Raw genomic sequence first — 14,672 nt, 5'->3', positions numbered from 1 at the left:
GCTCATCTTGTGTAGAAGTAACTAAAGTGTGATTGGAAAGTTTCTAGTCAATTATAATATATAACTATAGTTGGTGTTGGCACAGCCTGTTTTAGAACAGACAACCGAAAGAATGGCCTGGAGCCGCAGCCGGAGCCATTTGCCTCACCATTGCCTATATCTTCAAAACCCTTGAATTTGCTAAAAAAAAAAAGCCAGTGCTCACTTAAGACTGGAAGACTCCATCAGACTTGGCTTTATTTTCCTGAACAACTCTAACAATAATGCATCAATGCAATGGATTTTAAAACAAATGAATTTTATTATTACAATAAATATTAAAGAAACCACACTGGTTTATAAAAGCCTAAATGAAAGACTAATGGGGAAGGGAACCAAAATACAGGAAAGAAGGGGTGGGTATGGCTTAAAGTGGCATAGCATATACTGTGTGTATAACAAAAATATATATATTTACAGAGTTTCATGATGGTGTGTAAAAACCCTGCTGGCATCACTGCATGGCCTCCCATCCCCCACCTGCATTACACTCAAACTCACTCACTTCTCTGGGCCATGTTGTGACTCCTCTCTGCTGCCAGCTCCATGCTGTGTGCCTCATGTCTGCTGTTTGCTCTGTGCATGCTCTGTCTGTGTGCATAGGGGGGTGGCGCCAGCAACTCCTGTGTCTTATTGAGACTGTGTGCACCTTGCTAAGATGTCCCTGGCCAATTGCCATGAGGCTGCCTGTATTTAAGACTTCCCCACCCATTGGTGGGGACCTGTGCAACTTACTCCCTCAGTCAGTTCTTAGCTGCTGAGGTGTCAGGCCCTGTCTCTGTTACTCGTATGTCCGCCACCCAGGGGGGCGTTGTACCCTGGTCTGTGTCCTGTGTTTGCCATCCAGTGGGGCCTTGTACCCTGGCCTATGTCCGCCACCCAGAGGGGCGTTGTACCCTGGCTTGTGTCTATGTCTCTGTGCCTTGTCTTGTCCCTGACTGTCTTAGCCTATACCTGTTCCTGTGTCCGTTTATATCCCTGCCTTGGTTTCCTTTCCCTTGCTTTGCTCCGCTCTTTGCTCTGCACTCTGCCTTGCTCTGCACTGTGGCTTTGCTCTGCGGCTCTGCTCAGCTCTCGCTCTGCTCCTTGTGGTTCTACCTGGCTCCGCTCCTTGCAGTTTTGCGTCTCTTGCTCAGGGCTCCACCTCCTGCTCTTGGCTCCGCCTTCTGCATTTCTGCACTTGGCTCTGCCTCCTGCAACTGTGCTTTCACTCTGCATCCGCTCTTGCGGTCTTTCTCTACCCATTCTTAAGTCCTCCTGTCTGAACAGGTTCTTACCTGTTTTACATACCTGCCTGCAGACCGGTCCCTATCGGTTCTTCCAGTGTACCAGTCTAGTCTGTCTGTCCTGCCAGAGAGCCACCCGTACCTGCCAGCCGTGCCCACCTGCCAGTGTCTCTGTAGTGCCTGCCTGCCAAAGAGCCAGCCGTGCCTGCCTGCCAGTGTCTGTTGTACCCATCTGCCTGCCTGTGTCCCAGCCGTGCCCACCTGTCTGCCAGAGTGCAAGCCGTGCCTGCTTGCCTGTCTAAATTCCATTCCCTGGTGTGATCAGCAGCCACAGCCAGACACCACCCTGGAGTGGTACCTGGTAGCTTCCTGCCGCACAAGTCTGACCTCGCCATCAGAGGCTCCAGCGAAGACCAAGGAAGCTACTTGGTTACGCCCCTTCCAGGGTAGTCTGGTCTGTGGTTCAGTGGGGCCACACCCCCGCACGCCCACGCCAACCAGTCTGGGCATGAGTGTGACAAAGTGCAAGTGCACATATAGACTAATATATAATATCTCAGTAAGTAAATAAGCAAACAAATGCAAATGCTTTTAAAATGTAATAGTCATTCCATGGTGATAACCACCACATCATCTATATATATAATTGCCTAAGGGTTTTTCCGTCTGTCTGTCTATTTCTGTCTCTGTCTGTCTGTCCTGGAAATCCTGCGTCTCTGGCGGCCTCGACCAATCAGACACGGGATTTCTACGTCAATGCTGTGCTGGTCTCTGATTGGTCGAGGCCTGGCGGCCTCGACCAATCAGCAACGGGCACAGCGACTATGATGTCATAAAGGACGTAGACATCTCACGTTTCTGATTCAGCGAAGGGCACAGTATCGACGTACATGTCATAATGGTTGCCATGGCGACGATGTCATAAAGGTTGCCTCGACCAATCAGCGACGGGCACAGTCTGCCGCGAATTCTGGAATCATCATTGTCCATATACTACGGGGACATGCATATTCTAGAATACCCGATGCGTTGGAATCGGGCCACAATCTAGTATACTATAAACAGTTTAAAATTAATAATAAATAAATCACATATACATAGTAATAGTGAAAGTAAAAATATATGGTACCATGAAAACACCATGAACAGAGAAAAACCTTCACATAAGATAGTATGAAACAAACCCACAATGTATAGACAATAATATAATTATAATTACCGGTACCTAGTAAGAGCCACAAGCCAGGGACCCACCACACCCGACGCACACTTCGCTATGGAACGTTTCGTCCAGGGGTGGTTGGTAGCTGGGGGAGAGGCTTTTTATATGGTCATTGGCCAGTGACAGGCATTTTTGCCTTTTAATTAAACATTAGTGATGAGAGAGTGTACTCGTTGCTCAGGTTTTCCCGAGCACGCTCAGGTGACCTCCGAGTATTTGACTGCTCGGAGATTTAGTTTTCATCACAGCAGCTGAATGATTTAAATGTTCCTTAGCAACCGGGCAACGCCCACATGTACTCAGCCTGGCTAGTAGATGTAAATCATTCAGCTGAGGTGATAAACTAGATCTCAGAGCAGTCTTAAATACTCGGTCACCCGAGCGTGCTCGGGAAAACCCGAGCAAGAAGTACGCTCGCTCATCACTATTAAACATATTATACAGACTTGTATGCTCGTCACCCTAGGAAGGACACATGAGACGAGACCAAATGATCCACCACATCATCCTACCCACGCACTGCAGCAGCAGCGTTGCGTTTCAAAAAGGAGAATAACATCCCCCTGGAATGCAAATATACCTTCCAGGTGTCGGGACATGGAGAGATCAGGTGACCTCGGCGATGTTGCGTTCCAACGGGAGGAAGAACATCTCCTGGAACGCATGCATAGCTTCCAGGTATCTGGGCGAGAGATCAGGTGATCTCAACACATGACTCGTAATAAGAATCCCTTCAGAATCAACGATTACACGACGGGACTGCATCATCAACACGTCATAAAGAGTGAGGTAATATGACATTAATATTCATGAAGGAAACAAGAAAACACCACTGCAGAAATATCAAAATGCTGCGGAGCCGTGGAATAAATGAGAAGAAATTAAGAAAAAATTTGAAAAGCACACAAACAAGAAACCTAAACAACACTCGGGACAAAAATAAAGTAAAAATAATAAAAAATAAGGTGGCCAAATACCGCATTATTTATTTATTTGGGGGGGGGGGGGACAGAGGTACCGCCACTGATGCAATAGAACGAATACTAAGTATATGACGGTATCTAACTTAAAGGGACACTGTCACCTGGATTTGGAGGGAACAATCTTCAGCCATGGAGGCGGGGTTTTGGGGTTTTTGATTCACCCTTTCCTTACCTGCTGGCTGCAATATTGGATTGAAGTTCATTCTCTGTCCTCCATAGTACACGCCTGCGCAAGGCAAGATTGCACTGTGCAGGCATGTACTACAGAGGACACAGTGCAATCTTGCCTTGCGCAGGCGTGTACTATGGAGGACAGAGAATGAACTTCAATCCAATATTGCAGCCAGCATGCAGCCAGCGGGTAAGGAAAGGGTGAATCAAAAACCCCACCTCCATGGCTGAAAATTGTTCCCTCCAAATTCAGGTGACAGTGTCCCTTTAAAAAATGGATGAAAAGCCATACAGCTGGATGATTTGGAGAAAGTATATATAAAAAAAAAAAAAAAAAAAATTTACAAATTTCACTTTCAATATGCTTTTATATTTAAATCTGGGTTACATTTTTAGAAAAGTATCAGGTATAATCAGTCAGACGCCCAGGTATGGAGACACACAAATGCACATTGGGTGGTACATTTTCATAAATTGTCTTGCTTAGAATTGGGACCATGCACATTACTTGATGAACGCCAGCCGGTTACCACACCCTGTATGCAGTTGTTTCTCCAAATCTAGTGTCCAATCACACAGCAAGGTATGCGTGGAGATTTTAGTAAAATTACAACTGCCAATACACCAAGGTCTGTAACTGGCAACATTTGCTGAGAGATCGTTTACCAAAATCATTACTGAGCTGCACATTCATTACATGATGTGCTTTTGTTCCAAGTTCTAAACTAAGGAAACTGACCATGACGACCAGAAGAGTGGTGTGTGAATCTGGGCATACTACATTGAGTTAGTGAGGGAAGTGGCGACTCATCCGGGCATGTGCACTGGTTCCACTACCAATAGAGAGGAGGTACCAGCCATGGAGCTTCTCTGATGGGTTTTGGTCAGTGTCATACAGCTTGCAGCATATGGAAACACAAGCTGCAGAACATAGATGGAACACAATTTTTCATAACTAACAATTTAAGTTGTTTTTTTTTTTTTTGTATTTTTTTTCTGTCCATTGTTTCTAACTTGCTAAACGAAAAGTACATAGTCTTCTTAAAGCAGTTTACTACATTACAATGTGTAATTCTCCATTCTCCTCCTTTCAGACTCCATTGGCCTTCACCGAGTGGAAAACTCAAGTCACACAGAGACTGCTGTGAGCCTTCACTTGTACAGTCCTCCATTTGACCATTGCCAAACTTTTGACCAACGAACAGGACACAAAAATACAGTTAAAATGACTTTTTGGAGCAAATTTGGTGAACGGACCCCAGTGGTGAGTGTTCAAATTTTTCAAATAATGGTTTAAGAAACATCCTTGACTTGTCTTCAACAGCTTACATGAGCCGTTATATCGGAATAGGAGTTTTGCTCACAATATTGCCAACCTTGAATATTTTCTCTTGGCAAACAAGAAAACTCAATTGTTTTGGTTTGCAAGTTTGTGTGTTCATCTTGTAATTCAGATCATTTAAAATCCCTTGGCTCAACTTGAAGGCCACCAAACTCTATTCTTCCAATTCCTGACCTGTGGTGCTTGTTTCAAATCTGCAACACCTCAATTTAACTGAGATGTTTGTACAGATTTGCTCCACAGAAATGCACTAGATGAAGAAAATCCACAGGTAAAATATGAGATATTGCGTTTCTGGTGCAGAAACACCTCAAGAAACAGATGTAATTTAAAACTTTATTGATGCTATCATGCTAGGTCAAAGCCAAATACCAGGAAATGTCAAAGACTGCCACTTTATTTAAAGCATTGTACAATTGGCAAAATCCGTATTTGATACGCTGCTGATTCTGCAAGTTTTCCCACCTACAAAGAATGGAGAGGTCTCTAATTTTTATTGTAGGTACACTTTAACTGTGAGACTGAATCTAAAAAAAAAAAAAAATCGCATTGTATGATTTTAACATAATTTGCATTTTCTTGCAATAAATAGGTTTCTGTACCAAATATTATGTTATTCTATTGTATCAAATACTTGTCTTTGCAATTAGGTCAGACGTTTCCTGTAATTCTTGACCAAGTTTGCACACATTGCAACAGGGCTTTTGGCTCATGCCTCCATACAGATCTTCTCCAGATCTTTCAGGTTTCCGGACTGTCTCTGGGCAACATGGAGTTTCAGCTCCCTCCAAAGATTTTCTATTAGGTTCAGGTCTAGGCCACTCCAGGACCGTGAAGGGTTTCTTACAGAGCCACTTCTTAGTTACTCTGGCTGTGTTTCGGGTCATTGTCATGCTGGAAGACCGAGCCACAACCCATTTTCAAAGCTCATACCGAGGGAAGGAAGTTGTTGGCCAAAATCTCATGATACAGGATACCCCATCCATCCTGCCTTCAATGCGGTGCAGTCGTCCCGTCCCCTTTGGATAAAGGATGACTAAAATCCCAAAGAACGGGGGGGTGGGGGGGGGTGACCTCATACTTTGAGGGTGCTTTTCTTCAAACACTGCGAGTGGAGTTGGTAACAACAAAAATTCCTATTTTAGTCTCATCTGACCACATAACCTTCTCCCATGCCTCCTATGGATTATCCAGATGGTCTTTGCCAAACTTCAAACAGATGCCTGGACATGTGCTTGCATGAGAAGGGAGACCTTGTGTGCCCTGCAGGATTTTAATCTATGGCTACATAGTTGTACTAACGGAAATGTTTGAGACTGCGGTCCCAGTTCTCTTTAGGTCATTGACCATGTCCTCCCTTGTAGTTCTTATCTGATTCCTGACAGAGCTCAGAATCGCCCTTTCCCCACGAGGTGAGATTGTGCATGAAGCCCCAGACCAAGGAAGATTGACAGTCATCTTGTGCTTCTTAAATTTTCTAATAACTGTGCCAGCAGTTGTTGCCTTCCCACCAAGAAGCTTGCCTATTGTCCTGTAGCCTATCCCAGCCTTGTGTAGGTCTACAGTTGGGGGGGGGGGTTTGTTTTGTTTTTGTTTTTTTCTCAATTCCCCTTAAAATTTTTCCCAGCTGCTCTGCTCCTTACCCTTACCATAGACTTTTGCACTGACTGATGACTTGTGCAGGAAAATTGGCCTTTTGTTTCTACATAAAGCTTAAAAGGATTAACAATGTCAGCTTTTAATCTCGTGATGTCATAGACCTAAAGGTACCTTCACATTAAGCGACGCTGCAGCGATACCAACAACGATCCGGATCGCTGCAGCGTCGCTGTTTGGTCGCTGGAGAGCTGTCACACAGACCGCTCTCCAGCGACCAACGATGTCGGTAACCAGGGTAAACATCGGGTAACTAAGCGCAGGGCCGCGCTTAGTAACCCGATGTTTACCCTGGTTACCAACCTAAAAGTAAAAAAAAAACAAACAGTACATACTTACCTACAGCCGTCTGTCCTCCAGCGCTGTGCTCTGCTCTCCTCCTGTACTGTCTGTGAGCACAGCGGCCGGAAAGCAGAGCGGTGACGTCACCGCTCTGCTTTCCGGCTGACCGACGCTCACAGCCAGTACAGGAGGAGAGCAGAGCACAGCGCTGGAGGACAGACGGCTGTAGGTAAGTATGTACTGTTTGTTTGTTTTTTGTTTTTTTTTTTACTTTTAGGATGGTAACCAGGGTAAACATCGGGTTACTAAGCGCGGCCCTGCGCTTAGTTACCCGATGTTTGCCCTGGTTACCAGTGAAGACATCGCTGGATCGGTGTCACACACGCCGATCCAGCGATGTCAGCAGGAGTCCAGCGACGAAATAAAGTTCTGGACTTTATTTAGCGACCAACGATCTCCCAGCAGGGGCCTGATCGTTGGTCGCTGTCACACATAGCGATTTCATTAACGATATCGTTGCTACGTCACAAAAAGCAACGATATCGTTAACAATATCGTTATGTGTGAAGGTACCTTAAGAGAAAAGAGAAGAATTGGCTTGGTAGAAAGGCAAAATAGGCAATTGTAAGTGCACAGTGATGTACTGTATAATATGATGACTGCAATATATTAAGAGGCTAAACCTTTTGATGGGAGCACTTCTTTAAGAATGTTAGGCTTTTTGTTATGAAATGTTAATGGTAGATTGCCTCTATGGAAATCTAAAATACAGCATTCATATTTCAAATCCATTAAAGGGAATCTATCAGCAGGATTGTGCACAGTAACCTACAGTGTCAGGTCGGCACCGTTATGCTGATTAAAATGATTCCTTGGTTGATGAAATCTGTATTGTGGTTGTTGTGTAATCATTATTTTCAGTTAATGATATGCTCGTGCTCCGGGGCGGCCTGTGGCGGTCTTCATGTGGTGCTCTGACTGGGTATTCATAATGAAGACTGCTGACAGGTCACTGATCCCTCACTGACCTGCCCCCTAGTTTACAAACTGAATACCTGTATATACTGAAGAGAAAATTCCTCCTCCAAGATAGCAGCACTCGGAGATTAGAGAGCTGCTACTGCACAGGTGCCATTTTCAAATTGTGTGGTTTTTTTTGTTGTTTTTTTTAACCCCTTTCTGACATTGGACGTACTATCCCGTCGAGGTGGGGTGGGCCCCCATGACCACGGACGGGATAGTACGTCCAGCGCGATCGGCGGCGCTCACGGGGGGAGCGTGGCCGATCGCGGCCGGGTGTCAGCTGCCTATCGCAGCTGACATCCGACACTATGTGCCAGGAGCGGTCACGGACCGCCCCCGGCACATTAACCCCTGGCACACCGCGATCAAAGATGATCGCAATGTGCCGGCGGTGCAGGGAAGCATTGCGCAGGGAGGGGGCTCCCTGCGGGCTTCCCTGAGCCCCCCGCAGCAACGCGATGTGATCGCGTTGCTGCGAGGGTCTTACCTCCCTCCCTCCCTGCTCCAGGCCCGGATCCAAGATGGCCACGGATCCGGGTCCTGCAGGGAGGGAGGTGGCTTCACAGCGCCTGCTCAGTGCAGGCACTGTGAAGCAGCCTGCACTCCTATCAGATCGGTGATCTGACAGAGTGCTGTGCAAACTGTCAGATCATCGATCTGTGATGTCCCCCCCTGGGACGAAGTAAAAAAGTTTAAAAAAAAAAATTTCCAAATGTGTAAAAAAAAAAAAAAAAAAAAAAAAAAAAAAAAAATCCTAAATAATGAAAAAAAAAAAATATTATTCCCATAAATACATTTCTTTAAATAAATACAAAAAAACAATAAAAGTACATATATTTAGTATCGCCGCGTCCGTAACGGCCCGACCTATAAAACTGGCCCACTAGTTAACCCCTTCAGTAAACACCGTAAGAAAAGAGGCAAAAAACGACGCTTTATCATACCGCCGAACAAAAAGTGGAATAACACGCGATCAGAAGGACAGATATAAATAACCATGGTACCGCTGAAAGCGTCATCTTGTCCCGCAAAAAACGAGCAGTCATACAGCATCAGCAAAAAATAAAAAAGTTATAGTCCTGAGAATAAAGCGATGCCAAAATAATTATTTTTTCTATAAAAGAGTTTTTATCGTATAAAAGCGCCAAAACATAAAAAAAATGATATAAATGAGGTGTCGCTGTAATCGTAGTGACCCGAAGAATAAAACTGCTTTATCAATTTTACCAAACGCGGAACGGTATAAACGCCTCCCCCAAAAGAAATTCATGAATAGCTGGTTTTTGGTCATTCTGTCTCACAAAAATCGGAATAAAAAGCGATCAAAAAATGTCACGTGCCCGAAAATGTTACCAATAAAAACGTCAACTCGTCCTGCAAAAAACAAGACCTCACATGACTCTGTGGACCAAAATATGGAAAAATTATAGCTCTCAAAATGTGGTAACGCAAAAAATATTTTTTGCAATAAAAAGCGTCTTTCAGTGTGTGACAGCTGCCAATCATAAAAATCCGCTAAAAAACCCACTATAAAAGTAAATCAAACCCCCCTTCATCACCCCCTTAGTTGGGGAAAAATTAAAAAAATGTATTTATTTCCATTTTCCCGTTAGGGCTAGGGTTAGGGTTAGGGCTAGGGCTACAGTTTGGGTTGGGGCTAAAGTTAGGGTTGGGGCTAAAGTTAGTTAGGGTTTAGATTACATTTACAGTTGGGAATAGGGTTAGGGTTAGGGGTGTGTCAGGGTTAGAGGTGTGGTTAGGGTTACCGTTGGAATTAGGGTTAGGGGAGTGTTTGGATTAGGGTTTCAGTTATAATTGGGGGGGTTTCCACTGTTTAGGCACATCAGGGGCTCTCCAAAAGCGACATGGCGTCCGATCTCAATTCCAGCCAATTCTGCGTTGAAAAAGTAAAACCGTGCTTCTTCCCTTCCGAGCCCTCCCGTGTGCCCAAACGGGTTTACCCCAACATATGGGGTATCGGCGTACTCAGGACAAATAGGACAACTGTTGGGGTCCAATTTCTCCTGTTACCCTTGGGAAAATACAAAACTGGGGGCTAAAAAATAATTTTTGTGGGAAATTTTTTTTATTTTTACGGCTTTGCGTTATAAACTGTAGTGAAACACTTGGGGGTTCAAAGCTCTCACAACACATCTAGAGAAGTTCCTTAGGGGGTCTAGTTTCCAAAATGGTGTCACTTGTGGAGGGTTTCTACTGTTTAGGTACATTAGGGGCTCTGCAAATGCAATGTGACACCTGCAGACCATTCCATCTAAGTCTGCATTCCAAATGGAGCTCCTTCCCTTCCGAGCCCTCCCATGCGCCCAAACAGTGGTTCCCCCACATATGGGGTATCGGCGCACTCAGGACAAATTGGACAACAAATTTTGGGGTCCAATTTCTCCTGTTACCCTCGGGAAAATACAAAACTGGGGGCTAAAAAATAATTTTTGTGGGAAAACGTTTTTGTTTTATTTTTACAGCTCTCCATTATAAACTTCTGTGAAGCCCTTGGTGGGTCAAAGCGCTCACCACACATCTAGATAAGTTCCTTAGGGGGTCTACTTTCCAAAATGGTGTCACTTGTGAGGGGTTTCTACTATTTAGGTACATTAGGGGCTCTGCAAACGCAACATGGCGTCCCATCTCAATTCCAGTCAATTTTGCATTGAAAAGTCAAATGGCGCTCCTTCGCTTCCGAGCTGTGCCATGCGCCCAAACAGTGGTTTACCCCCACATGTGGGGTATTGGCGTACTCAGGACAAATTGTACAACAATGTTTGGGGTCCATTTTCTCCTGTTACCCTTGGTAAAATAAAACAAATTGGAGCTGAATTAAATTTTTTGTGAAAAAAAGTTAAATGTTCATTTTTATTTAAACATTCAAAAAATTCCTGTGAAGCACCAGAAGGGTTAATAAACTTCTTGAATGTGGTTTTGAGCACCTTGAGGGGTGTAGTTTTTAGAATGGTGTCACACTTGGTTATTTTCTATCATATAGACCCCTCAAAATGACTTCAAATGAGATGTGGTCCCTAAAAAAAAAAAAAAATGGTGGTGTAGAAATGTGAAATTGCTGGTCAACTTTTAACCCTTATAACTCCCTAACAAAAAAAATTTTGGTTCCAAAATTGTGCTGATGTAAAGTAGACATGTGGGAAATGTTACTTATTAAGTATTTTGTGTGACATATCTCTGTGATTTAATTGCATAAAAATTCAAAGTTGGAAAATTGCAAAATTTTCATAATTTTCGCCAAATTTCCATTTTTTTCACAAATAAACGCAGGTACTATCAAAGAATTTTTAGCATTGTCATGAAGTACAATATGTCATGAGAAAACAGTGTCAGATTCACTGGGATCCGTTGAAGCGTTCCAGAGTTATAACCTCATAAAGGGACAGTGGTCAGAATTGTAAAAATTGGCCCGGTCATTAACGTGCAAACCACCCTTGGGGGTAAAGGGGTTAACATGCTCAGTAACATCAAGAATAGTTATTAACCGGCCACTAAACATACGATTTATGCTGCAGTGCAGGAGCCACGGCTGGGTCCTGCCTGCAGAAGCGTGTTTTGTTTTTTTTAATTTTTTTTTTTTTTTAATTTATTCAGTATATACAGGTATTCATTATATAAACTAGGGGGCAGGACAGTGACCTGTCAGCAGTCTGCATTATGAATATCTAATCAGAGTACCATATGCAGACCCCCACCCCCCCACAGGCAGCCTCGGAGCACGAGCAGATCACAGAACAGATTAACACAACTGAAAATAAAGATTAAAAACAACCACAAGATGGATTTCATCAACCAAGTTATAATTTTAATCAGTAGAACGGCGCCGACCTGACCCTGTCTGTAGGTCACTGTGCACAATCCTGCTGACAGGTTCCCTTTAATTTGTGTAAATTTGACACAATTTGCTTTATAATGAAGCTGCTAAATGTAATGCTCTTCCAATAATTGACATGAGGTGAAAAATTTCGATGCCCATAGGGTCACGTAGAATAAAACTTTTTGATTTTTCTCATTTGCAGGCAACCGCACAATCCCAGGAAAACAACTAACTTTTGCAGAATTTTTGTTGGAATTGTTCTTGAAATACTGTGGAGCCCTGAAGATCATATGAAAATCTTGTAGCCTCTGAAGTTCTTGACCAAACTGTACATACTCCCTCAGTAGGGCCCACAAGATGGCCGTTCTGGAATGTTAAATGTTTTAAAGTTCTCCTCAGGGTCTAAGCCTTAAATAAATAGTAATATAACTTTTATATTTTTAAATGAAAGAATCCTTCTTTCTTTCCAATTTTTAAGTATATAATTGTAAATGTTTAGCCTTAACCTTACAAGTTGTTTCTTAGCTTTTCAAAGGACAGTTCATTTATGTGGAAACCAAGCCAAGATTTGTGTATAGACTTTTACTGCTCTTGTAACAAATGTACATTTCGATCTATATATATTTTTAGAAAAAAGTTGGCATATGAATTTGGAATCTTCACCAGGAACAATAAAGTTCAAATTCATTTTATTCTTTTTGCATTTGTGTTGACGGTTTTAATATTGTGTGTGTGTTTAGAACATTTGTAGTAAGTGTATCCTTAATTATCTCCCCACCCTCCACTTTAATCCCCAAAATTAATTGTTTGATTGCTTTACATTTCTACACTATTGTAAGCACTTCCGAATGTTGTACTAGACTTGCAAAGAGGCGTTATGGAGAACAACCTTTTATTTTTGTTTCTTTGCCATGTTTTAAAGCATGCGTAATGTCTGGTCCATGGGCTGTTTTTGGCATCTCTTGACCTTTGAACAGTGTTCCAATGGTCTGTGATTGCGCTGCCAGCCCATTAATTTTTTTTTTTTTTTTCCCCTAGAGCAGGGGTGGGCAATTAATTTTGCCATGGGGCCGCATGAGAAATTGGAATGGTTTTAGAGGGCCGGACTAATGTAGACTAACTGGATGTAAGCTTCGTCTCACAATGCAAATATGGATATGCAACTAACTTAGGCTTTATTCTCTCCTAGGGCATGCATCCATAGGACATTTCTTCTACAGACCCCCTAGCAAAAATGTATTTATTGTGCAAATTCTGTGATTACAAAGCAAAGGGCTGATAAAACCCACAGAAACATCTGCAGCACCGGCCATTAACATATTCTTTGCAGTAGTTTCATGCTACACACAATGCTGGTACTAGTGCCGTTAGCTTAGCGCTGCTAATGTGTGATAGCCACGGCAGCCCCATGTAGTAGCCCCCCTCACACTCCTAGCAACACAGGGACCCCCTCTCCCCCCGACCGCGCGGATACAAATGAATCTTCTGTATCGGGCGCGGATACTCACCCAAAGGAGACCGCCAGCCAGCAAGCAACTTCACCGCAGCACATCCCGCGAGGCACTGAAGTGACGTACGCATGTGACGTACAGGGCCGATGTGGAGCTCAGCCTCTTGTGACCGGTGGCATAATGCTGCCTCCGGTCACATGAATGATTGACACAGCCAGGAGCCAATGGCTCCTGATGCTGTGTCTATCACATCCTGACCCCGGAACTATATGCGCTGCGTGGATGAGCTCGGTGGAGGAGCTCGGGGCCTTCTCTCCAGCCGCCAGCGGTCCTCCTTAGAAGCGACTCTGGCGGCTGGCTGGGCCGTTTAAAATCATCAGGCGGGCCGGATGCGGCCCGCGGGCCGCATCTTGCCCAGGTCTGCCCTAGAGTACAGGCACATGCAAACAGTGTTCACTACTGAAGGCTGTGGCACACACCATGCTGGACAACGTCCTGATCTTCATTACTTCCAGCGTCAGGACGTTCTTTTGTAGGTGGACCATCTACTATATAATGGTCTAAGGGTCACTTCCGTCTTTCTGTCCGTCTTTCTGTCTGTCCTTCTGTCTGTCTGTCACGGATATTCATTGGTCACGGCCTCTGTCTGTCATGGAATCCAAGTTGCTGATTGGTCGTAGCAAAACGCCCACGACCAATCCGACGGGCGCAGTCCGGCAGCAACATTGTTGCTCCTTCCTCCCCGCAGTCAGTGCCCGCTCCATACTCCCCTCCAGTCAGCGCTCACACAGGGTTAATGGCAGCGCTAATGGACTGTGTTATGCCGCAATGTAACGCACTCCATTAACACTGCTATTAACCCTGTGTGACCAACTTTTTTACTATTGATGTTGCCTATGCAGCATCAATAGTAAAAAGATGTAATGTTCTAAAAAAAAATAAAAAATAATCATATACTCTCCTTCTGGCGCCTTTCCCGCTCCTCGCGACGCTCCGGTGACCAGTCCATGCATTGCGATCTCGCGAGATGATGACGCAGCAGTCTCGCGAGACCGCAATGCACTCTGGAGACCGGAGCGTGCGAGGAGCATCGGTAAACGCTTCCTGGATCCACGGAAGGTGAGTATATAACTATTTTTTATTTTAATCCTTTTTTTTTTTAACAGGGATATGATGCCCACATTGCAATGTACTGCGCGGGCTGGGCAATGTACTGCACGGGCATGCAAATTCTAGAATACCGGATGCATTAGAATCGGGCAACCATCTAGTGTAGAATAAATTTCAATTGCACACTCGTTTTGAATGCAAACAGTTGCACTCAGCAGGTATTCTCTTCTAGACAGGGATTTTTCTTCCCTGGAGGTGCGATTTGTTAAATCTGGAAGGTATAGTTCATGAGATCCTTGGGTAGATTGATGAATGTGGAAAGCCTGTATTTC

The 14,672-nt window shown here is 44.1% G+C and overlaps 1 protein-coding gene across 1 annotated transcript in view; it reads left to right on the top strand.

Annotated features, from left to right (window-relative positions):
• Window positions 1-12,471, top strand: part of CDO1 (cysteine dioxygenase type 1) — a 50,182-nt gene extending 37,711 nt beyond the window's left edge. Inside the window, exons 4-5 of the mRNA XM_069753165.1 lie at window positions 4,736-4,905; window positions 11,982-12,471. Coding sequence (XP_069609266.1) covers window positions 4,736-4,905; window positions 11,982-12,011 — 200 coding nt within the window. The 3' untranslated portion in view covers window positions 12,012-12,471. The remainder of the gene's footprint in view (window positions 1-4,735; window positions 4,906-11,981) is intronic.
• The last annotated feature ends 2,201 nt before the right edge of the window (window positions 12,472-14,672 follow it).

Source organism: Ranitomeya imitator, chromosome 1 (genome assembly GCF_032444005.1).
Source record: "Ranitomeya imitator isolate aRanImi1 chromosome 1, aRanImi1.pri, whole genome shotgun sequence".
Taxonomy (NCBI): Eukaryota; Metazoa; Chordata; class Amphibia; order Anura; family Dendrobatidae; genus Ranitomeya; species Ranitomeya imitator.
This window is presented reverse-complemented; position numbering and strand designations above follow the sequence as displayed.